Source organism: Kogia breviceps, chromosome 1 (assembly GCF_026419965.1).
Source record: "Kogia breviceps isolate mKogBre1 chromosome 1, mKogBre1 haplotype 1, whole genome shotgun sequence".
In the NCBI taxonomy this organism is placed as follows: Eukaryota; Metazoa; Chordata; class Mammalia; order Artiodactyla; family Physeteridae; genus Kogia; species Kogia breviceps.
In genome coordinates, this window is record NC_081310.1 from 14,024,806 (window position 1) to 14,052,013 (window position 27,208).

Sequence of the window (27,208 nt, forward strand, 5' to 3'; positions counted from 1 at the left end):
GATAAAATACAACTTAAATTCAGTCACACAATAAGGATATCCATGAAAACTGGTAATGATGCTATCAGTTCAACAAATATTTAAGACAAGTCGCTGCAAATCCCCTTAAGACGAGAAAACTTAAAATGCCCTAAAATCTTAAAAAGCCCTTTGTAGATATTTCTCCAAATTTGAAAATAATCTATATTTCCATAATATTATAATAATGAGTTGTGAAGCTTAAAGTCACTTTTCTAAACTTTAAATAATTAAAAAAATTTTTTGATTAACTATGTGATAGGAAAGAATGAATTATCTTTCTATTCTCTCTACAGATAATTATAGTACAAAGCCATGGCTGTATGAAGAGGTGACCAAGGGTGTCAGTTAAACATGTCAGGGAAAAAAATCTAGAGGGATGTCAGAAATTATATAATCCAAATATACTATTTTTATGTTACTGGAATCTGCCAGGTTTATCCTTTTACATGTATAATTCCTGTCATTTCTTTTCCCCTTACAAATAAATATTTATATTTTATCTTGTCTTCATCATTTGGTTTTATTTTCTCGAAAAGCGTCTCCCAAATTTTATAAATTTTGGCACCCCCGAAACTAGATCTGACTAACTGTGTGATCTTGAGCATGTGACTAATCTCTGTGCCGCAGCTTCCTCATTTTAAACATGTGAATAATAACAGTACCTATTCTGTACAGATTAATTGAGGGAATAATGTATAAAACATTGGGCATAGTACCTCCTAGATAGTAAGTACTCATTTAATGATAATGATTGCTATTAATATTAATGCTAGTTTAATAGCTATAGAAAAATAAAGGAGTAAAAGAATTATGGCACATCATCAATAATAATTTGTATACTCTCAGTATTGCTATGAATTATTCTCTTGGTCCAGAACCAATGCGTTCATGTGTTTGTTTGTTTGTTTGCTTTTTGGTGGACATGACACTTTTCAAGAAGAAAGAGTTTTGGTCTGCTTTTATGAAACACATCACATGCACATAAAAAAATGTGAAGTTACATTTTTCTTTGTTAGACAATGTGTAGCTATTTGTCACATTAGATGTAATTAACGTGAGCTTTCATTACTTATGTGTTTTATATCTAGGGCAAATTTCTCAACCTCTCTGTTTCAGAGATTCTCCCTCTACTGAAAGGTAGATGAGGCTCCCTTACCTGGAAGGCGACTGTACACCACACCCTGTTCCTCTCCCCCGCAGCACTCGAAATCTTTGCTCACAATCTGTCCACCACAGCACTGCTGGCCGTGGCCATCATGGAGCCTCCCAGCACAGCAAATCTGGTTTCCGGACGTGGAGTATGGCAGTCTGCCACAGCAGGAGTCGCCGAGGCCAGTGGAAACCCGATTGTGCTGTTCATCTGGACAGCATACTTCACCTGTCAATTTACGACAATAACCATCATTGCACGAGTTAAAAAAAAATATGCTTTGACTCACGACTAAATTTTATCACAATGATCTTGCAGATGCCAACTGGTTGAAAGGGTATCGTCATACTGGCGTTGCAAAATCTCAATACCACTTCAAAATGTTTGCATTGAAGCTGTATAAACACGTGTCTGTGCCAACTTCGAGGCAATGCTCTGGTGCCTATTTTCTCTCTGAGCCCTGATACATGAGCACATGAGGTCTGGTGACATGGATTAAGTGACATTACAAAAAAGTTTGTCTACAAATACTTTTCTATTTAGGGTGTATATATATATATATATATATATATATATATATATATATATATGTATTTTTTTTTTTTTTTGGAAAGTGAGATGGACTCAGATATCAATTCTTGATAAATTTGTATTGCCTTTGATTATAATTTCTCTAACCAAACTACATTTATTTAACCAAACAAAAGATTTCCAATGGAAAGTTTAATTAAATGAAAGGAGGTAAAAATACTATATTCAAATCTGCATACTATATTTTGCTGAGCTATGGCAGACACTGCATTTCACTGATGGAGTTCCACTCACATTTCCCCTTTATATGATATTCTGAGAAACTTGAGACAAGAATAGAATAATCTTTTGCCTAGTGCCTTGGGATGAAATATTCTAAATATTAGTAGTCATTTGTTTTTGTATGAAGCGGCTTCTCAAAGACAAAAAAATCTTTTTAATTGCTTTTCTTAAGGATATCTTAGAAAGGACTAACAAGAACTTGGAAAATGTAAAAATCAAATTTCATCTTTCCTCTCTATCTCATGACCAACGCCTTCCTAGCCCCTGGAACCTTGACCTTCTCCTCCCATTGCCTTACTACTCTTCTTCTTCCTACACCTTCAAGAGACCCTCTTCTATTTCCTCCACTGCCCCTTCTTAAACATATCTTTCTCCCTAGATACTATCCCTTCATTAAATCTTATGAGGTGTGTGAATATGATGCCCAACCTGGCAGGTTTTATAGCTTTAAACCACTGTCCAGATAAAATTTACATAATCTAGTTAATGACTTGCCAAACCTTCTTAGGAAAAGGCACAAGTTCCCTGAAGAATTTAGGATTGCCTCAGGGATCTATAGTCCTGGACTCCCTGATCTCTGTCAATTAGCTCATCCTCTTGTGAAGACAGGATATGCCAAAACTTGGTTAGTGAAAGCCAGATGAACTGCTAACCAAAATGATACTTAAAATATGTGACAATATTTAACTACAGATAGATATAGAAAGAGTATAAAAGTAGGGCAAGAACTCTTAGCAGTTATCCCTGAGGTCTTTCTTATCCAAAATTCATTGGTCAAAAACCCATCCCACTAGGTGAAATGGACAAATTACTACAACCTACCAAGACTAAATCATGAAGACATAGAAAATCTGAATAGACCTATGACTAGTAACAGAATTGAATCACTAATCAAAACCTCCTAGCAAAGAAAAGTCCTGGACCAGACGGCTTCACTGGTGAATTCTATCAAACATTTAAAGAAAAGTTAAAATCAATCCTCCTCAAATTCTTTCAAAAAATTGAAGAGGAAGAAATACTTCTTAACTCAATATATGAGGCCAGAATTAGCCTGATAACAAAACCAGACACATCAAGGAAAGAAAACAACAGACCAATATCTCTTATAAATATTGATGCAAAGATTCTCAACAAAATACTAACAAACTGTATTCAATTCATTAGCACATTAAAATGATTATACAACATAACCAAGTGGGATTTATTCCTGGAATGCAAGGATAATTCAACATACAAAAATCAATCAATGTAATACACCACATTAACAGAATGAATGAAGGAAAACACATGGTTGTCTCAACCGGTGCAGAAAAAGCATTTGACAGAATTCAACACTTTTCTATTACAAAAACATTTAACAAACTGGAAGTAGAAGAAAATACGTCAACATAATAAAGAGCATATGAGAAAACCCCACAACTAACATTATACTCAATGTTATTCTCAAGAAAGCTTTTTCTAAGATCAGGAAGAAGACAAGGATGCTGACTTTAACCACTTCTACTCAACATGATACTGAAAGTATAACCAGAGAAATTTGGCAAGAAAAAGGAATAAAAGGCATCCATATTGAAAAGGAAGTAGTAAAATTATCTCTGTTCACAAACAATATAACCTCATATGTATAAAACCCTAAAGATTCCACACTCAAAACCCCATTTGAACTAATAAGATAATTCAGCAGAGTTGCAGGATACAAAATCAACATACAAAAGTCACTTGTGTTTTCATACACTATAAAAAACAAAAATGAAAGGGCTTCCCTGGTGGCGCAGAGGCTGAGAGTTCGCCTGCCGATGCAGGGGACACGGGTTCGTGCCCCAGTCCGGGAAGATCCCACGTGCCGCGGAGCGGCTGGGCCCGTGAGCCATGGCCGCTGAGCCTGCGTGTCCGGAGCCTGTGCTCCACAACGGGAGAGGCCACAACAGTGAGAGGCCCGCATACCACACACAAAAAAGAAAAATCAGAAAAGGAAATTTAAAAAACAGTTCCATTTACAACAGTGTAAAAATACTTAAGAATAAACTTAGTCAAGGAGGTGAAGAAAATGTACAGTGTAAACTACAAACTGCTGAAAGAAATTAAAGAAGAGTCAAATAAATATAAGAGCATTCCATATTCAAGGATTAGAAGACTTAATATTGTTACGATGTCAATACTACTCAGCAGCTCGAAGCAGGATTTCAGTTCCTGGCCAGAGACTGAGGTTGGTCAACAGCAGTGAGAGATCTGAATCCTAGCCACTGGACCAGTGGCCAGTGACAAGGCCCTGGCCTGTCAGCTGTGTCGAAATGAATTTCCACATAGAGACGGAAAGTCGTGAAGCAAGTAAAGGCTTTGTTACGAGGAAAAAGAGTACAGTATATGTGGATAGACACATGGGAGGGCTCAGAGAGAGAGAGTCTCACCCTCGTGGTAGTTGGAGTCACTTTTATGGAGCATTTCTTCTGGGTTTCCTTTGGCCACTCATCTTGCTTTGCCTGGTTCTGAGTCCATATATGGTTTATCTCGGGGTCCTCCCATGTGTGCGTGAGCATCTCTTAGCCAAGATGGATTCTAGTGAAGAGGCCTATGGGTAGTTGACATCACTTACTATGGGGTGGCTCCCCCTCCTTTTGACCTCCAAGGAGCCTTTCCGCACATGTGTAGTTGGGGAGGTCTCCTTGACTTCAAGAATGAGGAATATGTGGTCTTTTATATCTTTTCTGGGTGGGGCCCAGCCTTCTCCATCCATCCTGCTTTTATGGAGTTTCTGCTATTATGGAGTTTCTGTCCACAGGGGAGAAACTGTTCAGCCTGGGGCCCATCTATCTCCTGCCTCATACAGATTCAATGTAATTGCTATCAAAATCCCAACAATACTTCTTGCAGAAACAGAAAAATCCATCCTAGTATTCAAATGGAATCTCCAGGTACCTCAACTAGCAAAACAATCTCAAAAAAGAACAAAGTTGGAGGTCTCACGCTTCCTGATTTCAAAACTTATTATATATACTTATATAATACTTATATATACTACCAAATGTAAAATAGATAGCTAGTAGGAAGCAGCTGCATAGCACAGGGAGATCAGCTCAGTACTTTGTGACCACCTAGAGGGGTGGGATAGGGAGGGTGGGAGGGAGATGCAAGAGGGAGGAGATATGGGGATATATGTTTACGTATAGCTGACTCACTGTGTTATAAAGCAGAAACTAACACACCATCGTAAAGCAATTATACTCCAATAAAGATGTTAAAAAAAAGAAAAACTTATTATAAAGCTGCAGGAATCAAAACAGTGTGATCCTAGTACGAAGACAGACATATAGACCAATGGAATAGAACAGAGAGCTCAGAAATAAAACCTCGGGTGTATAACCAAATGATTTTCAACAAGAATGTCAAGACCATTCAATAGAGAAAGGACCAAATTTGTTGGAAAAACTGGATATCCAAATGGAAAGAATGAAGTTATACCCATACCTTATACCATATACAAAAATTAAATAAAAATAGATCCAAGACCTAAATGTAAAAGCTGAAACTATAAATTTTTTAGAAGAAAACATAGGAGAAAAGTTTAATGACATTGAATTTAGCAATGATTTCTTGGATATGACACCAGAAGCACAGGCAGCAATAAGAAAAATAGATGATTTGGACTTTATCAAAATTAAAATGTGTTATGCATCTAAAGACACTACCAACTGATTAAAACTGTGACCCACAGGAGAAAATATTTGCGAATCACATATTTTAAAATGGATTAATATCCAGACTATATAAAGAACTTCTACAACTCAATAACAAAAACACAAACAATCCAATTAAAAAATGGGCAAAGGATACATATAAACATTTCTCTAAAGAAGATGACCAATAACCACAAATAAGCTCAATATTATTAATTATTAGGGAAATGTGTATCAAAACCACAATGAGATACCACTTCACACCCAGTTATGATTATTATAAAAAACAAAACAAAACCAGAAAATAACAAGAGTTAGCAAGAAAGTGAAGAAATTCGAACCCTGTGCATTGCTGTTGGTGTAGCTGCTGTGGAAAACACTATGGCGGTTCCTCAAAAAATTAAACATAGAATTACCATATGATATAGGAACTCCACTTCTGGGTATATAGTCAAAAAAACTGAAAGCAAGGACTCGAGCGGATAATTGTACACCAATGTTTACAGCGGCCTTATTCACAATAGCCAAAAGGTGGAAACAACCCAAATATCCATCAACAGATGAACAGATAAAGAAAACATTGTATATACACACAAATGGAATATTATTCAACCTGAAATAGGAAGGAAATTCTGACACATGCTACAACATGTATGAACCTTGCAAACACGTTAAGTGAAATAAGCCAGTCATAAAAGGACCAATATTATATGATTCTACTTATATGAGGTACCTAGAGAAATGGAGAAATGATCTTACTGTGAACAGTGCAGTTGCTGTATTTGTTACATTTCTCTGGGTGAGAGGTTTTTCCTGTCTGGTCTGCAATGTAGTTCCCATTTCTTAAACCTTTACAGCTAAAGAACTTGGTGTCCCTTGTTGGCAAACTTTCTTTAACATAATGTGTCACAAGGTCCAGGGGCAGCACCAGTTAATTAAACATCACTTAGGACAGTGGTGGGCTTAGAGGAACAGTGTGCACACCTGTATTGGGGAAAACCAACCCTTAAAAAAAACAAAAACAAAACACCTCCACTTTTGAGTATAACAAATATCCATTGGCTATTTTAGTCATATTTTCTGGAATCCCTCAGAATGTTATTCAGTTACTGACAGAAGAAAAGGCTTCATAACAAGAGGTGTGGATTATATCAATGAGAAGTAAAACTGATTTTTCCCCCCCTCAAAAAGGGCTATTAGACATAAGATACAAGGATCAGTCACCTTCTCATTAACCTCTCAAAATGAATCTATTTCACGACAGGCTTGAAAATGTTTTCTCTCTAAAAGCTACCATGCAGTCTTAACAGTTAATTATTCTTATCAAAGAATGACCCGCATTAACATTTAGTTTGAGGTCATTAGCACATTTATAAAAAAAGGGGGGATGGGAAGAGCATTCTTTCCTCTGCTGTTCTTTATTATAGGGGTTCTATGGAGGAAAGTTGTGACAAAAAATGAAGTCAATACTATCCAACAAAATGAAGTAAATATTATTCACCGAGATTTCAGACCTGTCTAGAAATATCAAAATGCCTATACCTGTCTCAGCCTTGAACTGGCAGACTACTGATTGAATTTTAATTACATTGAAATATAAGATGGTTTGGGGTCAACACGTTTTCTTTCTTAATGTAAACAGTGTTAAACCAGTTAATAAAGACTATTGGCTGAAAATAGAGGTCACAATATAATCTCTTCTTTTAGGTACTGATATATTGAGATTCATGACTGGAGTAAAACATTTTCTTTGATTATCCAATAAGATTGCATTTTTTCCTTTTGACATCAAGATAGGCATTCTCATCCTGTGAAAAATTAACCACTTAAAAGATCCAAATGTGGGCCATCCTCAACAGATTGGGAGATATTAAAATGCTTGAGGTCTGAGGGCTTCCCTTGTGGCGCAGTGGTTAAGAACCCGCCTGCCAATGCAGGGAACACGCGTTCGATCCCTGGTCTGGGAAGATCTCACATGCCATGGAGCAACTAAGCCCGTGAGCCACAACTACTGAAGCCTGCGTGCCTAGAGCCTGTGCTCTGCAACGAGAGAAGCCATCGCAATGAGAAGCCCGTGCACCACAATGAAGAGTGGACCCCGCTCTTCACAACTAGAGAAAGCCTGTCTGCAGCAACGAAGACCCAACACAGTAAAAAATAAATAAATAAATAATTAAAAAATATATAATAAAAAAATAAAATGCCTGAGGTCTGAATGAGCATGTATCAATATACAGATCATGGAGGTTTTAAAAACTCTTGTTTTAAAAATTACTTATTAAAAAGTTTTGTATAATATCAATAAATGACCTTTGAGCTTCCATGACTTATTTCAGTTTGGGGGGAAAAGAGTTGAATTTTATTTGGACATAGAACAAAAGTAGATTGATTTCTTAGTTGGAGATCTGACATTTTGTGCTAGGATTGAGAAAGGTGACAGGTAAAGATCCTAGGTGTTCATAGCCATGACATAGGCAGCCAAGTGTTTTTCATCAGTTTTAAGGCACAGTGGATATTTTTCAGAGTTGGGACAGTTCATGGCAAATCATAACTTATCAAAAAGTTTAGGGCTCCCCTGGTGGCGCAGTGGTTGAGAGAACGTCTGCCGATGCGGGGGACGCGGGTTCGTACCCCGGTCTGGGAAGATCCCACGTGCCGCGGAGCGGCTGGGCCCGTGAGCCGTGGCCGCTGGGCCTGCGCGTCCGGAGCCTGTGCTCCGCAACGGGAGAGGCCACAACAGTGAGAGGCCCGTGTACCGAAAAAAAAAAAAAAAAAAAAAAAAAAAATTAATGTGACTTGGAGATGAAAACACAATTGTTTAATTCTATGCTAGACTTAGAGAAAAGCCTAATATGACCTATTGGTCTGAAGAATGGGAAGGATGGAACAGAAAATTTCCATCTCACCTCTATAGTTACAATTTTCAAGGCAAATTTTTTTACAAGGAGGGAAGATGTGAAATATAGTTGAAAACTCCCAAAGTGTAAATTATTTTGAGAGAGTAAAGCATTTGACAGTGTTTAATTCATTGCCTAACACTATGATTTGTAGTATAACGAAGTTAAGGCTTTTCTGCAAAATCTTCGTTTTTGTCACTGTTGTGTTTTCTTACTTGGAAAATCCAGCTGATTAAGAGTTAATTGTGAAAGTATTTTTGCATAAGAATCAGAAATAACTGTACTTTTACAAAGGCAGATTTTTCTATTAATTTTAAGGAAAAATTATGAAGAATAGAAGATCTTTGCCTCGAATAAACCTGTATAGTATTTAATCATTTCACTTTCCCTATTTGCTCCAGTGTTTTGTAAAGGATATACTGGGTGAGACAATTTCTCGATACAGATATCTTGGATGGATATATTTGTACCAAACACAAGGTACACTGAACAATACCTGAATTAACTACATGTTTGGCATAAATTTCATGGTAAACTAGATATCTCAAAGCATTGGGCATCCAACCACTTAGCTTTCTTCTCTTTCTCCCATATCTATTTTCTATGCTTTTAAAGAAGAAATCGGCATTAAACTTAGGTACTAGGAAAAAAAAATCTGTATTCTCAATGGCTTTTCTAGAATAAATAGTAACTGACAGTAACAGTAATGAAGGTTTTTAGAAGTCTGGAATAGTTGTTTAATAATTATGTTAACACCTATTAAGTAGACTGCTCAAAAGAGCATGGATTTTGGAAAGACACACAGATTTGCATTTCAGCTCTTCTACTCCCATCTATGTGGATCTGGGCATGTTACTGATCCTCTCTGAACCTCTTTCCTTATTTGTAAACTTAAGATAAAATACCAGTCTCCTACAGTTGTGAAAAAAATATAAGGTATCATATCATATGTAAAGCCTTGAATACAGAGCGTGCCAGAAACTTGTTGTTTTATAAATGCCAACTGTTATCTTTATTTTCAGTTATATTCACTGGACATTGTTTTGTGTAGTTGGATTTGGAAAATGGCTTATTCAGTTGGCTGATAAGACAGGAGGAAAAGAAGGTGAGGAGGGAAAAATTCCTGAGTGCTACTCTTTGCTACATCCCTCCTTCCCCTGCCAGACCTAGAGCAATTAGGGGGCCTCAGATAAATGGAATCTGTGGTTATGATTCCTCTAGGAACAATGCGTACATCCTTCAGAACAGAAATGGAGAAAATGGAGAACAGCTTCATGGAGTGGAACACAAAGAATTTCACAGAGTTCATGGCGAAATACTCAGCCATGTGGATAAAATAAAGTCACAAAAAAGGGAATTCTCCACTTCTCCAGATATATTTCTTTATGTAATACATATAATGAGTCTCTCTTCCCTCTCTAGTTTGTACCTAGTCTTGCTTATATTTCAAAAAAGCTGAGAGAAGAAACGATACCTAAAGCCGGCCATTGGCTATGTGTTAGTGTTTAATCTTTGGTGGGGAGGTGCTTAAACTAGTTCATTGACACAAGTCACATGTTTGTTTTTTCTGGTTCCCAAGATTACCGAATACTACTGGAAATGATCCTCACCTGGTAGAATCCTAACATAATACCCCGAGCAGCACTGATGATTCGGTTGTCTCTCTTGTATTCGGCCACCACAACAAACTCCAGTTGAGTTCAAAACAAATGCGATGTACTTCTCTTCACAACAGTGGTGTCCAGGCTGGGTGTCGTAGAGAACTCCATTACAACACACCTGAAATTTGAGAATCAGGTATAAAGAAATAGTTTTATTAAAAGTATTGTACCACCATATCTTATGTGATACAGTTATTATTTAATAAGGACTTGATCTGAGACCAAATGTAGCATATTTCTGCTAAAAATTTAAAGGTTTAAAAAGTACATTTTCTCTGTATCATTCAAATTCTACCAATGCTATTTGATACAATGTAGCTCCTTTTAGCCTTCAACCATGCTTTGTGCGCTATTATAATATTCTATAAATATGAATTATCTTTTGAATGTCAGTGCTTCCAATGAGAAGATGATTTAGAATTGTAAATGAACAATTTCCTTCATGTATATGTTTTTATTTTAATGATTGTTTAATTTAAAAACATTGCATCTGTGGAAACCTGTCTCTCATTGATCTTTTTTTTAAAATACATTGCATTCTCCTTACACTAATTTATATGATCACTTATTTATGAACCCAATCTTCAGACAAGGCAATCTCAACAGTGTCCAACATTTATATGTGTGTGTGTGTGTGTGTGTGTGTGTGTGTGTGTATGTATATAAAAGGAAATTTATATGGAAATTAATTTTGAAAAGCCCTTTTAACAGTGTGTTTTCTCCAGGAGCTGTGGAAGAAATTATGTGCTTGAGCAATGAAATAATTATTTTGCATGCTCACTTGAGGTCTGAGAGACTGACACTCTGTATCTAGAACAAATGAAACGGAATAGTGTTGAGATGTAGCCTCAAAACATATACTCAGCATAAGCTGCATTAACCAGAGAGATGCTTCCTGTGGCAGACAAAACCAACCACTATTTAAGAGGTGCTCCTCTTTTACCTTTTTGCTCATTGCTACTTCCAGCCTGCACTGACATTTGATTCATGCTTAACACAAGGGCAGTAAAATATGGAATCTCTAAGTCTGAAGACTAGCTTAGTACTTCATTCATTTCTCAAAAGTGACCAAAGAGCAAAGAAACTGGGCAGAAGTCTATTTCTATGTTTCCTCAGGTAGCCCTGGTAAACTAACTGCAATAAATTGGCTTTGCTGTATCAAGTTATTGGCAATGTGGATTCAAAATCAGCCTAATTCCAAGGATAAATTGCATGACTCCTTTCTTTGATGCCATATTCTGTGTGACAAGTAAATTTTCAAATTATGCCCCATTTTAAAAGAGTTAAGCAAAAACTCTTCTCTTTGTGTTTATGTGGGATTTAGGAATGCTGGTCATTTTTGCTTTCAGGGTAAAGCAATACACACCTTCCTCTTGTTTTATGACAGTGACCTAAAATCTTGCCCTTTGTTGTACAATCTTAAAGAATTTATTAAAGTCCCATTCACGTATAATGAGTTTCTAGACATCAAAGAACATCTTGCCTTTTCCTTCAGCAAGATTCTCTAGGACTTACCATCCTTTTAGATTTTCAAGCATTTATTTAGTGATGGGTCATTAGGACTGGTTCCCTTCCATACTTTCAGTGTCAGTGCCATTCTCAAGCTCTTTCAGTCACGTGAAACTTGTGCCTTTCTTCTAACCAACTCTGGTTTAGATCATCGATGGGTCCCCAAAGGGGACATTTTCAGGAGATTATGTCTCTTGAGAGGTCTCCTCCTGAACAGAGTATTTCTTAATCTTCGAATTCAGTCTTCAAGTTTGTTGTCTCAGAAAACAATTTTAGTAACTTGAGCTGGTAAGTGTGTAGCTAATATTCAAATTGGCAGCCTGTTACTTGCTCTATGGTTTCCAAAAGTAATTCTGTAATCTAGTGATTCTCAAAGTGTGGTCCCTGGACCAGATCTAGAGGCATCACCCAGGAACATGTTAGAAATGCAAATTCTCATGCTCTACCCCAGACTTCTTCGGGGGGTGGGACCTGCTGTGTGTGTGTTTTAACAAGCCCTCCAGGTGTGATACTGGGGTTTGAGACCCATGGCTGTAATCACACGGGGAAGCCTGTATAACTATTACAGATGCTCCTGTAGTGATTTAGCCAAAAGACTCTTAGACTCACAATAAACCTATTTTCTACCTCTCTCCAACCTCTCACCGAGGAAATATACATTCATAGTTAACCCCAAACAAAATATACAAACAACTTTTTTCCTCTTGAGATTTGAACTGACTTCCTCTTTCGCTGACAATACCTGTGTGTGTCCTTAATCCTTAAAGTAAAAATGACTTTGTTTAATGCTTCAAAGTTATTTTTTTTTCTCCTGGAGAATTTTAATGGGAAAATTTATTCTAGCCATTTTTTTTCCTCTCAGAAATCCTAAATTTCATTTCATTTTATGAAAGTGTGCTATCAGATGGCACACATTTAATGCCTTAAAATGACATAAAACTTAGGCATAATGACAACTCTGGAGCCTAAGTGTCAAAGAAAAGTACAGTTAGTAACTCCTAGTTTTATGACATTCTTAGATGATAGCAACTGCTTAGCCAGTGTCAGCCATAATAATTTGTGTTTTGATCCATATTGCTTCCACAACTCACTTTCATAATTACTATGTCCTTTTGCAGTGAATCTTTTGAGTTTAGTAGTAGCTTTAGTCATTACACGTGTGATGCTGTGGACAAATAGGAACATTATCTCATTATGTGAAATCCTATCTTCAAACTAAGGCTTTTCTGCATCATTTATCAATAAAAACCATTTACAAACCCCTCTGTCTGCCTGTATTATTGATCTGATTCTTAAACTGCAACTAATATGAACACTAATCTGCAAATGGCCATAATTTAAAAATGTTTCAGTCAAACCATGAAAGGCCCCGCTCACAGTTACTCATCAGTGTCATGTAAACAAACACCCACTTGTAGTTGGATGGATTTGTTGTAAAGAAAATTCAAGTCACTCAATCAAACAAATTCGGGAGGCTCCTTATCATTTCAATAAACTCATTTTCCTGTGAAGGTGATGAAAAATGAGAAGGCTAAAATGTTCATCAGGAAGATAGGATTTGTATAAGCATCCTTCCTTTTCCATGGGGTCTTCTTGACAGGTGGAAATCTTGATCATGATAAATCATGGTTTAAGAAGCAAGTGATTTCTTCAGACACAAATGTAAAATGTTAAAAGTATCCTCTCACTTTTCTGGAGGTCACTTGATAGCAATATCATCTATCACAGACACAGGAGATAATCTTTAAAAAATTAAGTCATAGTTTTAATTTATTATGTTGAATTGTAATTTCTTTTTTCCCCAGATTTCTTGAAGTATACTTGAGAAATAAAATTATATATGTTAAAAAAAAAAAAAAGCAAGTGATTTCACTTGGAGTGTTTAGTGAGAAAAACATATTTCACTGACTAGTTTGAAAAGATTTACCTTAGCCTCAGGAGAGTAGCACCTGGGTCCACAGATAGTTTCAGGTTTTTGACACTTCACTGCTTTGCAGAGTTCATGACTGTGGTCCTGCACTGACTTCTGGATTTTAAGGCATGAACGCCATGCTTTCCGTAAGAGATCATATCCGAGAATGATGCCATTTGGCTTCCCTGGAGACATCCAATCAATCTGAAGGGATCTGCAATGGACAGAATAATCAGTATTTCTGAAAAGACAACATTTAACATTGCTGTTATCTGTCTCATCTGCCTTCTAGTTTGGTCGTAAGGTCTATTTCATCAACAGCTTCCTAATTAAAAAGTTGGAGCAAAAGAATACGTATACTAATATATATTCTGATATATGTTACTACCATAGTCTATGTTTTGAGAATCAATCAAAACCAGTTAAGCTTTTGGGAGAATAACACATGACATGCGTCCGGTGGTCTCCCACTTTAAATTTCAGAGGCAAAAAGAAAGTATCATTGTTTGGGCGTAGTCAAAAAATCAACAGAAAGTTTTTGTTGATAAGTAAAAACAAGACACAAATAATTTGACTTAGTAAATAGGGTGGGAATTAGAATATGTGTCAGACTAATGCCTATTTATAATCCCCTTCTCCTTTGCCTTCCTTCCCTCAGCTAGGACTAGCCACGTGACCCATAGCTGCTTAAAGAGATGCGACCAGAAGACGGTGGGATTCTAATAAAGGTCCCTAGGAAATTTTAGCTTCTTTGATGCGGCTGTCGCCTTTTCCCCTTTTCTATCTTTCTGCTAAACATGATGTCTGGAACTTTGGCAATCACCTCATTCTTCTTGCAACCATTTGGGAAAGACCATGAGAATCACAAAGAGACCTCTGCGGTATTTGTTATAACTGAACCAATGCCAACAACAATCTACCTCTAGAACTACTTACTTGAGCCTCTACTGTTGGTTGTTTTGTGACTTATAGCCAGAGTACATGATCAAATTGATAAAATCTTTTTATCAGTTATCAATTGATAAAATTGATCAATGAATGTATTTATTGATACATAACATTTATAAATTTTATCAGTTGATAAAATTGATAAGCTCCCTCCAAATATACTTTATCTTAATTTTTTGACTCATAGAAACCGATTTAATTCTGCAATAGTTCTTTATATACCATGATCAAATATGTTTTGTGGTCAGAAATAGAGGAATTGGAGATTCCCATAACAAACTCCTTTATATTATGTTCTTGAAGATGTTTAATTTTTAAAAATTGAGCCACGGTTTATTCTAAATATATAAATATACTGTTTTGGGTGGTTTGGTATACAATGAAGGCATAAGGTGGGACCAAAACTTTACTGCATTTTCAATGGTCTATTAATATTTCATCTGCTGTACTGAGTGAGATCATAATATAAAGCTGTTCACAGAAGAGTGAATCCTGAATAAAATGATCTACTCTCAGGTTAATGTGCAGAACTTTAATTCTGCACTTACATCTACTTGTCAGAATGACACAGTCTAGATGACATACCTGTACTATCTTTAGTATTTTTTTAAGAAGTCTATAAGAAGAAAGTAGTTAAAGTTTTAATAAAGCCCCAGAGATTTGGACATGACATATTTTTGCAATTCAGCACAGCAAGGAAAGTCTGTTATTTGGAAAACACTAGGTAAATGTAAAATAATTATCTTTGTTCTTATTATTTTCAAAAAAGAGGGTGGAACTCTGATACTCAAGATTACTTTTACTGTTTTAATTCTAGAATTTTCAACCATAATAACCATTCACAAATAGTTACAGGTTAGCTTTAAAATCTTCCAGTAAATACTCTGGAGAAGAGCAAGTACATATGAGTTTAGTCCCTATACTTTAAGATTTAAAATAAAATTATCACAATAACTTATGTTGACCATCTTTCTGCCACTGTGTAAAATAATATTTTTGTTATACCTTTTATTTTCAGGAGAAGTATGTCTTTACAGGCCAAATTTTACTGGACGCTATCAGAATTCTAAGTGACATCACATGTTAGGAATTCAATTAGGCCCAAACATTTACATTAAAAAGCCACAGTCAAGATAAACCTTGACATTTTAATAGACTGCTAAAAAAGAAAATTATTTCCTTTTCTTGGAGGTACAAACATAACACTTTCACTAATAAGACTCTATAGATAAGAAATTAATGTCACCTATGAGAGAACAGTTTCACAGGTGACTTCTATAGTCACCATTATTATTCTAAGGTCTTTATCCAACTCTCAAAATTAATTCCACGTTTTGCAGATACCTCTTTTGTATTCATTGCATAATCAACTACAGGAAAGACTACAATTAAGTGACATTCAAAGGTCGGACTTACCCACAAAAGCTGGCAAACTAGTAAAGTCTAGAAAACACCATGTAGAACCATGCCATTGTAACTTCTCTATCTTGCACAGAATAACTGTGAAGTGAGACCACCTACATTTTTAGTGATAGCAAGAACAGTTTTGATGTTGAAGATCTGAGTCAGGCTCACTAATGTACGTGATCAAAGAAGAATAGGGTGTTTAACACCTGTCCACCTCTCATTAGAACCCATGGGAGTAACACTGAAAAATCTTTTGGTTGTTGGTTTAAAATGAAAGACATCTCTGAGAAATGCACACCATTATTAACTGGATTAATGGTTTCATTGCTTTGATGTTTAAGAGTAAAATAGAAGGAACATTCTTAAACCATAGGAATTAATGTAAAATATTGGGGAAACAAACTGAAGGGGTTTTTTTTGCTGGTTTTAATACGTCAGTAAAGGTAGGCTCATGCAGAAACATTATCATGAATCCTCAAATGGATCTTCTTTTTTGGGGGTAGATTTGTTCATAAAGTGACACTTAGAGTTTACTTAGCTTCCAGAGCACTAAGGAATAAAATTTAAGCTACCTTAATAGAGCTTCTGATAAAAGCCACAATGCTTACACACATTTTAGCATGATTCATTGGGTGTTTAGAAAGTCTAATCAGAGCTATTGACTATTTCTTTTTAAGTCTGTCATATCGTTAGTAGATTTACTATTCTACTTCTGTTACTACTATATACCCCTGTGGCCACCGTCACCACAATAATCATCACATTCAGCTCAAGAAGTACAAAACAACATTGAAGATAGCAATAATTATGGGAAAGTCACTTCTTTATCACTTACCTTTACTGGTAAATATTTAAATGATACAGTTCAGAAAAAACTTCTATGGAGAGTTACCGTTCCCTTGGTGCTGTACATTTTATTTTAGTATTTTATCACAACTTTGTCAAAATGTTCTTGTTTGGGCCAAAGGAAAAAAATCTTCACATTACTTTAAGACATCCATCTAAATTGTTATAAATAGCTGTACATTCCCTGATCATGCTTACAGGGGCCTTTTAAAAATTCCTATTCAGCTTGGTCATTTTTGCCAGTCATTTATATAACATTCAAGTTCTTCAATACTATTCCAGATTGCGGTTATCAAAAATGATCAGGACACTTTTAATATAAAACTAAATAAATGTAATATGATAACAATATTAATTCTCTGCTCTCAAATCAAATAATTGAATGTTTAATTATCCACCAGAATATTTAGCATAACTTGTAGTCAGTAAAATATCAAAAGGTAAAAACTCTGTGTCCTTGAGTATGAGGAGATGTGAAACACGCATACCTGAAGCATGTCAAATATTATACAGCAGTGTAAAATTAAGTGTTTAAGTGTGTAGTTTAGGCTATAGGTATTATAGAAACATAAACAAAGATCACTGTGTCTAGACTAACAACGAAGGTTTCACGGCAGAAGTGGATGTGGACTTGAATTGGAATAAGAGAATGGGAAGAATTCTGAGCAGGAAGATCCATATAAGCAAAAATAAGAGGGAGAGGGCTTCCCTGGTGGCGCAGTGGTTGAGAGAACGCCTGCCGATGCGGGGGACGCGGGTTCGTGCCCCGGTCCAGGAGGATCCCACGTGCCGCGGAGCGGCAGGGCCCGCGAGCCATGGCCACTGTGCCTGCGCGTCCGGAGCCTGTGCTCCACAACCCGAGAGGCCACAACAGTGAGAGGCCCGCGTACTGCAAAAAAAAAAAAAAAAAAAAAAAAAAAAAAGAGGGAGAAGTAGCCTAGCCATATGTAGAAGAGTAATGGGACCAACTTGATGAGCGAATGATTTACATCCAGCAATAGTGGAAGGTCAGTTTGAACTTAAGAAGAAAGTTATGAAGTCCCTCAAATACTATGTTGAGGAATTTGATGGTGAAATAGGGCGATGGTGCAGTGGTATCACTAGCAGAATAAAAAGTCCTTTTAGAAGTAATACCCTGGCAGATTAGAGTAGAAGAGAGTAGGGGTAGGGAGAAATATCAGTGGGCTTCTGCAGTAACTTAAGTATGAAAGACGGTTTAATGGGGGTTTCTCTTATTTAGTAACTTAAACTATAGCCCCAAACTGAGGATGACCGCTGATGAATTCCTCCGTTAAGTATCTTGCTTCTAAAAGGGAACAAACAGCAAGATTCTGCTGCAATGAACGTGGTGGTGCATGCATCCTTCCGAATTATGGTTTTCTCCGGATATGGAGTGGGATTGCTGGGTCATATGGTAGCTCTATTTTTAGTTTTTTAAGGAACCTCCATACTGTTCTCCACAGTAGCTGTACCAATGTACATTCCCACCAACAGTGTAGGAAGGTTCCCTTTTCTTCACACCCTCTCCAGCATTTATTGTTTGTAGAATTTTTGATGATGGCCATAACTTTGGATTCATTTTTGAGTGCATTGGAAAACCACTGGCGATTTTTGAGCCACAGAGTGAAAGAGGAATGATTTACTTAGTGAAGTGTGACGTTAAAATCCACCCCCGGTCCACCCCTAAACATTCTCAAGACTGAGGAAGGAATTCTAAATACATCACTCAGAGAAACTAGAAGCACTTGCTTCTCCTGGTTGGTACTTCCTGAGATGCAGAAATATCTAAGCCCAATTTGCAGCTGTCCCTGGAGGGAAGTATAGAAAGGAGTTTGGGGCAGCTTGACATGGGGGTTGGCAGCCTATATGACCACAGAAAAGGTGCTTGCTTCTCAGTTAGAGAATTCTAATGGCCAGATATTATCTGGAGCCGCTCTAATGATAGGGTAAGACAAGATTGCCACACCGTTGATCTTTAGCATGGCGCACGTGAGTGCGTTTCCTATGAGCCAGTGGATGTCTTGCAAGATGGCTAGGCTTGAGCTCCCTTGAAGTTACACTGACCATGATGGTGGGTTTTGGGGGAAGGAGGCTCCAGCAAGAAGAGTGTTTGGTGTGTCCTGCTCTGTTGGCACCATAGATCAGTTGCAGAGGGCAACACTCATGTGAGAGAACTTGGCTTTGGGGACATCCTCATGGGTTCTCTCAAGGAAAACATACAATTGTTCAAAAAAGTGCCACCTTCCAAAGAGAGGGCTTGGATGGCTATCCAGTGATAGAAGTAAAATAGTAACATTGGGAAGAGGCACATTTGAATGAAAGGGAATAGGCAAGAAAGAGCAAGGAGGGAGAAAGGGCAAACTGGGATCAGGTCTGAACCTGTGAAATGGTGGAATATTTGAACTACATGTGAGCTTATTATTTTGCTGGAGATGGAATGGACTTCTTTTTTTAAAAAATTTTGCTAGACTCTTTCTGGCCACGCTGGGCGGCATGTAGGATCTTAGTTCCCTGACCAGGGATCGAACCTATGATGCCCCCTGCAGTGGAAGCGTGGAGTCCGATCCACAGGACCACCAGGGAATTCCTGGAATGGACTTTTTAATACTTGATCATGAATCTCAATGACTGACTAAAATGAGACTCATAACTAAAAAAATAATGTGAAGGCCATAAGGTATTCCTGAAAGGTTTTTCAAGAGTTGGGGAAAGTACATCCAAAATATTATGTTTATGCAGCAAGTAGTAGGCAAAAAGTAAAGCCTTTCCTCCTTGTATCTCACTGAATTAAGACAGGTACATCAACATAAAAGATAAAAGCATGAGCCAGGGTTGTGTGGTGGAAATGGAGAAGAGGAACAGCTAAGAGAAGTTGCTCCAAAAGAAAATAGACTAAAATTGATATTGAGTGAAATCAGGGGATTAAAAAAAATCAAAGCTAGATGTCTGCGATCATATGCAAGGCGGTGGTGCCTTTGCAGAAATGGATGTTGGAAAAATTGGGTTAGGTGAGAATGAAGGCTTGAGGTTAGGGAAGTGATGGGTGCCTATCCTTATAGAAAATTAATAGGTCATTGAATATATGGGACTGGAGTTGAGGGAGAATACTGGGACAGAGATCTTGAGACATCAGTATGATGAAAACTGTGAGAATATTTGAACTATTTGAGTAGCAGAGAGAGTCTTTCTGTTGAGGACACCCACAATTAATGAATGGAATTGGAATGAAACCAATAAACCAATGAGTGATCAGGGAGCCAGGGATAAAGCGGCAGTTAAAGGCCAAAGTGAATTGGGAGGAAAAACTGGATTTTGTTGAGATGCAATACAAAGACCTCTCAAAAGCTCAGTGATTGAGCTGCTTCTGTGGGAACTGAAAAAAGTCAAGAAGTTAAAAGGAGTTTGGGAAAGAGAGGGAAGTGAGAAAATGGAAATAGTGCTGGCAGAGTCTTAAGAATAAGCTCAATATTCTGTAAGGTCTCCTAATCCAACACTGAGTTTGATGATCAGAATTCATTGGCCATCAGAACTAATATATCCTGAAAGCCATTATGGCTATCAGACTATTGACTGGATGTGTACATCAGTTCTAAATACACTCTTTCGAGAGGTCTTCCCATATCCTTCAAAGACTCAAGTGGACAATTCCAGTCCAAATTAAAAGCTGTGTCAAGTTATCCATACTGGCAAGAAGGGGAGTTGAGAATATGGATGAAGAAGTGATCTGACATTCTACATCTACAGCGCAGCATACTCCCCATTTAAACAAATAAAACACGGCTCAAAAAATTGTTTTTAATTGTAAAGTTATTACTTCAGTATTCAAGCTATCAGTCACTGAAAAAAATCAGAGAGGGAAAATAATGATAGAAGAGATGTCCTGATATCCAATGTCATAGTATAAAAATATAGAGGCCTCAAAGTTTCACCCAAATTTGGTGAGGCAAAAAGGGGAAAGTTCTTTTTCCACAAGCTATGACCTGTCATGCCATCCTCAACCCCCAGCCATGTACTTTGAAAAGCTAGCGGCCTTTCTAAATGAAGACAGTGGTTTAACCTTCATTTAGAGACACAGACCCTATGCTGCTATCATAAGAAAGCTGGTGTGTAAAAATATCATTTATATCATTCAGGAGCTAGAGGCAAATTTTTAAACAATTATTTGTGAACGCTACACAGACATTATGCCTCAGCCTTCTCATCAATAATACAGCCCCAAACTGATTTGGAACTGTAAAAACTGCCATGGATCCCATTAAAGGCAATGAGAGACATGATCTGTGTTCTCTCTTTCTGCTTTCCCTTGAGCTTCATGCCTGGAAATCATGCATCCTGGAATAGCAGTCCAGTCATGTAATAAAAACTCTTCCTTGTTTATGTTCTTTTCTTAGCTTATCCATTTATGGAGAATAAATAAGTGAACTTCAGAGGCAGCCCGGAACCCAGTAAAGCTGTCAGTTGCAGTGTTCGTCATATTTCAATCAAAGCCAGAGCCAGCTAGCTATCTTCATACAGTGCAGTCTCTACATTCTCGAGGACCAGAATTAATGAATTAGCTATTGATTAAATTCTACTCTAGCAAATCCACCAAGGCAAATAAATGAACTACCCAGGGCACGTGTAGGCCACGGCCAGACATGTCTGGGCTATCGATCAGTCGTTAGCATTCTTTGGGGATATAGAAGCAGCTGATGATAATATGACAAGTATGGAAAATGTGATGTAGAAACAGAGTTTGTTTCTGGAGGAGTAGCTTATAAAACTAGAAGGTTTCATCTGATCTTTCTAAATACCTTTGTGTGCTATGGCATCTTTGGTTTATATATAATGGGAAAAACAAGTGGAAGGGCTCATACTGAAGATGTTGTAGTCAAAAGCAAGGTATAGGTTCAGGCCAAAGATGAAAATGACATGCTCCATGCTTATAATCAAACAGGCTGGTAGGCTATTGGTATATGTTATGAAAATATATAAAAGTTAAAATTTGCTGATGACTGCTTTTTACCAAAAATAAACAAAGATGCCAAGAAATATGTGTCTTATTAGAAGCCAAAATATTCTAAATGCTATAGAAGCAAACCCTGCCTACTGACATTTATCTGGAAGGATTTCACATTTGATTTTGCATGTTGCTAATATAAAAGAGATTTTCTTAAATCAAAATAGAAACATAACTAACAAGTATACAATGCCAGAAGTATAATGAAATTACACAAACAATAACATGCACACAGGAGGCTAACGGCTTTGGCGTTGGTGTAATTTTGCTTCATGGCTTGGTGCCTATATCTGCTTATTAGAGTCTTGCCTTTGGAAAATGATGCCATGCGACGATAGATCACTTTAAGAAAGGAAAGATTGTACATGCCAATATTTGGTTGTGCATGATTTCCATAAGTTCTTTTGTTAGATCTTTGACCAAAAAAGAAAAAAAAAAAAAAAAAAGGAAATAAAGTTGCCAAAGGCATTGGAATAAAGAAAAATATGGAGGGGTTCGTACTTTCTGTGCTGGTCAACACGGAGCAAGTCAGTTACAGCCTCTCTCTCCCACTGATTACTGCTAAAAAGTCTGCTCTAATTACAAAAAGCAACCACTCAAGGACTCTGAAAAGTTAACAATAGAGGCAGATCAGGAGGGGAGCCAAAACTTAAAAAGCAAACATTACAGGATGCGTTTCCCATTGTTTTCCCCCTTTGTTTGTCTCCCATCTTTAACCCAAGAGCGGCCCCAGTGTGGAACCGAGCACTGGGCAAGCAGAATCTGTGAGAGGAACCCAATCTTTCTGGCCAGAGTACAAAAAGGCCTTGCAAGCCAAAGGGTATGATGGGTATTCTGGTTTCATTTTATTTCCTCTTTTTCCTCTCTTTTTTCCGGCTCTGAGGATGATTCCAGCCAAGGAGCTGCATGATGGCAGTCCTGGCCAAATGAGAATCTAAAATCCTGAGAAAAAACAAGCTGTCTGACCAGAGGAATCAGGGAAAGCACCCCTGTGGTCCAAAATCTCATTTATTTTTTCCTCTATCTTCTCTCTAATCTCACTGTCCCCCAAACAACCCCATTTATGTAAACTGTGAGGTATATTGGGAGGGTAAAATTACAAGAGAAACCATGTCTTTCTAGCCAAAGATTTGGGAAAGGAAATCCAAATGATGTGAAAAACATGGGGGAAATCTCAGAGAAGAGAAAGCTAGGCAGTCTACTAATTCTATACATGAACCAATACAAGTTCTAACTCAACTCCAAGCTGCACATGCATGGTTGCCTCACAGGCAAAGGAAATCTGAGCACTGTAGCAAAGACTTTGAGATCTGAACCATTACATAATCCCCCAACTAAATACCAGATTAGCCACTGAGAGGTGCATGCGTGGGGCAGATATAAAGCAGCACAGCAAAGCTTTTGAAAGATGAACTGATATTACAGCCACTGACCACATAAGCCAAGACAGAATTTTCATTCTGAAGCTAACCAGTTGATTGCCTGCTGAAACAAACAAAAACTCCAACCTTCTTCAGAGGATTTTAACAGGACTCAGATCACAACCTGATATTTAAAATGTTCAGGATACAATCCCAAATCACTCGAAATTACACTAATCCAAAGAAAGCTTGAGTGGCTGTATTAGTATTAGACACAATATACATGATGACAAGAAAATTATCAGGAAGAAAAAGGAATATTACACAATGATAAAAGGATCAATTTACCAAGACACAACAATCTGAAATATATATGCACCTCGTAATAAAGCAACAAAATACATGGGGCAAAAACTGATAGTTCTAAAAAAGAAATAGATAAGTCCACAGTTATATTTGGAGATTTCAACATGCCTCTCACAGTAATTGATAGAACAACCAGGCAGGAAATCATTAAGTGTATAGATGACCTGAACATCACTATCACTCAACTCGACCTAATTGACATTTATAAAATGCTCTAACAACAGCAGAACACACATTCTCCTCGAGTACACATAGAATATTCACCATGATAGATCATATTATAGGCCATAAAATAAACCTTAACTAATGTGAAAGAACTGAAATCATAAAACTATGTTTCAGATCATAACAGAATGGTACTAGAAATTCACATTCACAACATATCTGAAAAACCTCAAAATATTTGGGAATTAAGTAAACCACTTCTAAAATAATTCATGAGTCAAAGCAGAAGTATTAAGAAAATTAAAAAGTATTTTGAACTAAATGAAAGAAAATGCAACATTTCAAACTTTCTGAGATTCACCTGAAGCACGGCTTAGAGGAAAGCTCATAACTTTACATGGTTCTAGTCAAAAAGAAGAAAGATCTCAAATCAATAATGTAAGCTTTCTTCTCTAAGAAACTGAAAAAAAGAAGGGTAAGATAAATCCAAAGCAAGAAGAAGAAAACATCAATAAAGAGGAGAAATCAATGAAATGGAAAACATAAAACAATAGAGAAAAAGCAATAAAACAAAAAGATGGTTCTTTGAAAAGATCCACAAAATTGATAAAACTCTAGACTGACTGACTATGAAAGAGAGAAGACACTTATTACCATTATCAGAAATGAAAGAATGCAAATAAATCCAGACTCTACAAATATTACATTACTCCACAAACATTACAACTTTCTGCCCATAAATTTGACAAATTTGGTGAAATTAACCAATTCTTTGCAAACACAAGATTACAGATCTCACTCAAGAAGAAACAGATACCTTGAATCATCCTACACTGTTAAGGAAGTTGAATTTTGAGTAAAATACCTTTCTACCAACATTTAAGAAATGTTGAATTCTACCAACATTTAAGAAATAAATACCTTTTCACACAATCTCTTCCAGAAAATAGCAGAGGAGGGAATATTTTCCAACTTATTTTATGGGGCCAGAATTACCATGTTACCAAAACCAGGCAAAGACATTACAAGAAATAAAAACAGTTCAATATATTTTATTAGGATAGTCATAAACATTCTCAATAAGATAACAGCAAATTGAATGTATAAAAAGGAAAATACATCACAACCAAGTGGGGTTTATCCAGATAACAAAGACTAGTTAATTATTTGAAAATCAATCTATATAATTAACCATATTAACAAATTATATGCAAAAAAAGGCATTTAACAAAATTCAATATCCATTTATGATAAAAACTCAGCAACTAGAAATAAAAGAGAAGACGTCAACCCAATAAAAGGTATCTCTAAAAAATTCATAGGTAACATCACTTGTAATGGTAAAAGAATAGGAACAAGTCAAGGGTGTCCACCTTATTGAATGAGCCAAGGCAATAAGGCAGGAAAAAGAAGTAAAAGACACACAGATTGCAAAGGAAGAAATAAATTGTTTCTTTTTGCAGAGGATCTATGCAAAAAGATTCCCAGGGAATCTACAAAAAAACTCCTAAAAGATCCTAAAACTCATAATGAGTTTAGCAAGGTTGCTGCATACAAGGTCATTATACAAAAATTAATTGTGTTTCTACACCCTAGAGGTAAACAATTGGATTTCAATGTTTTTAAAGAACCATTAAGAGTAGTACTCCCCCAAATAAATAGTAGGTATAAATCTAATGAAATATGTGTAGGATCTGAACACTGAATTCTACAAAACACTGATGAAATAAATGAAAGAGGATGCAAATAAACGAGCAATATGCTGTATTTATGAACTGGAAGATGTGGTATTGTTAAGGTGTCAATTCTTCCTGTATTGAACTATAGATTAAACACAGTCCTAATCAAAATGACAGAAGGATTTTATAGATATTGACAAGCTGATTCTAAAATTTATATGGAAAAGCAAAGTTGTGAGAAAGGTCAGAAAAATTTTTTAAAAAGCTTAAAGTTGAAGAACTCATAATACATGATTTTACAACTTATTGTAAAGCTACAGTAATTAAGATTGTATTATATTGGTAAATGAATATGCACATTGATAAACTGAACAGAATAGAGAGTTCAAAAATGACCTATAAAATGTGTTAAATTGATTTTGACAAAGGTCTAAAAGCACTTGAAAGGAGAAGATATAGTCTTTCCAACAAATTGTGTTGGAAAAATTGGATATCCCTAAGCAAAGATGTTAACCTTGACCCACATCTCAGTTTATAGAAAAATTAACATAAAATGAAACATAGACATAGATTCAAAATGTAAACATATGAAACTTCTAGAAGAAAAAATAAGAGGAAATCTTTGTGACTTGACTCAGGTAAGGATTTCTTAGATACAATACCAAATGGGCAGTCCATGAATGAAAAAAGTGATAAACTGAACTTTATTGAAATTTAAAACTTTGCTCTAAATAAAACAATTAAGAGAATGAAAAGACAAGCCATAAATGAGAGGAAAATATTTGTAAGTCATATATCTGACAAAAAAATTCAAATCCAAAATATACCTTAAAAATCTGAACTCAACAATAAGAAAGCAACAAATCCAAGTAAAAAATTAATAAAATATTTGAAAAAGCACTTCATCAAAGGAGAAAACAAATGCCAAAAATGTATTTGCAAAGATGATCAATATCATTAATCATCATGGAAATAAATGTAAATTAAAACCATAATGACACACCACTAAACATCTATTAAAATAGCTAGAAAGAGAGAGAGAGAGAGAGAGAGAGGAAAAATTCTTGCAGAATATCAAGTTCTAGCAAAGATGAGAAGCAACTGGAATTCTCATACAATGCTAGTAGGAATGTAAGATGTTACAGTCACTTTGGAAACTGGTTTGGCAGTTTCTGTTTTTTAAATTAATTTTTATTGGAATATAGGTGCTTTACAATGTTGTGTTAGTTTCTACTCTACAGAAAAGTGAATCAGCTATAAGTACACCTATATCCCCTATTTTTTGAATTTCCTTCCCGTTTAGTTCACCACTGAGCATTGATTAGAGCTCACTGTGCTATACAGTAGGGTCTCATTAGTTATCTATTTTATACGTAGGATCAATCGTGTATATATGTCAATCCCAATCTCTCACTTCCTCCCATTTCCCACCTTTCCTGGTGGTTTCTTATAAAGTAAGTAAAATATAAACTTATCCTATGATTCCACAATCCAACTCTCAGTTATTTACCCACGTGAAATGAGAATCTATGTTCACGTTACATACATAATGTTTATATCAACTTTATTCATAGTCACCAAGAACTGGAAACTACCCAAATTGTACACAAGCTGTGGTATATTCATACAATGGAATACTAATCAGTAACAAAAATAACAAACTATTAATATGTGTAATAACATGGATGAACCTTAAAGGCATTATGCAGAGTGAAAGGAGCCAGGTTTAAATGGCTACATACTGTATAATTCCACTTATATGACAACATGGAGCAGGGAAAATTATAGAGAACAGAGCAG

The 27,208-nt window shown here is 36.3% G+C and overlaps 1 protein-coding gene across 1 annotated transcript in view; it reads right to left on the reverse strand.

Annotated features, from left to right (window-relative positions):
• USH2A (usherin) overlaps positions 1–27,208 on the reverse strand; it is an 833,496-nt gene that overhangs the window by 209,290 nt on the left and 596,998 nt on the right. Inside the window, exons 48-50 of the mRNA XM_059039022.2 lie at positions 13,653–13,851; positions 10,166–10,334; positions 1,178–1,399 (exon numbers count right to left, since the gene is read on the reverse strand). Coding sequence (XP_058895005.1) covers positions 1,178–1,399; positions 10,166–10,334; positions 13,653–13,851 — 590 coding nt within the window. The remainder of the gene's footprint in view (positions 1–1,177; positions 1,400–10,165; positions 10,335–13,652; positions 13,852–27,208) is intronic.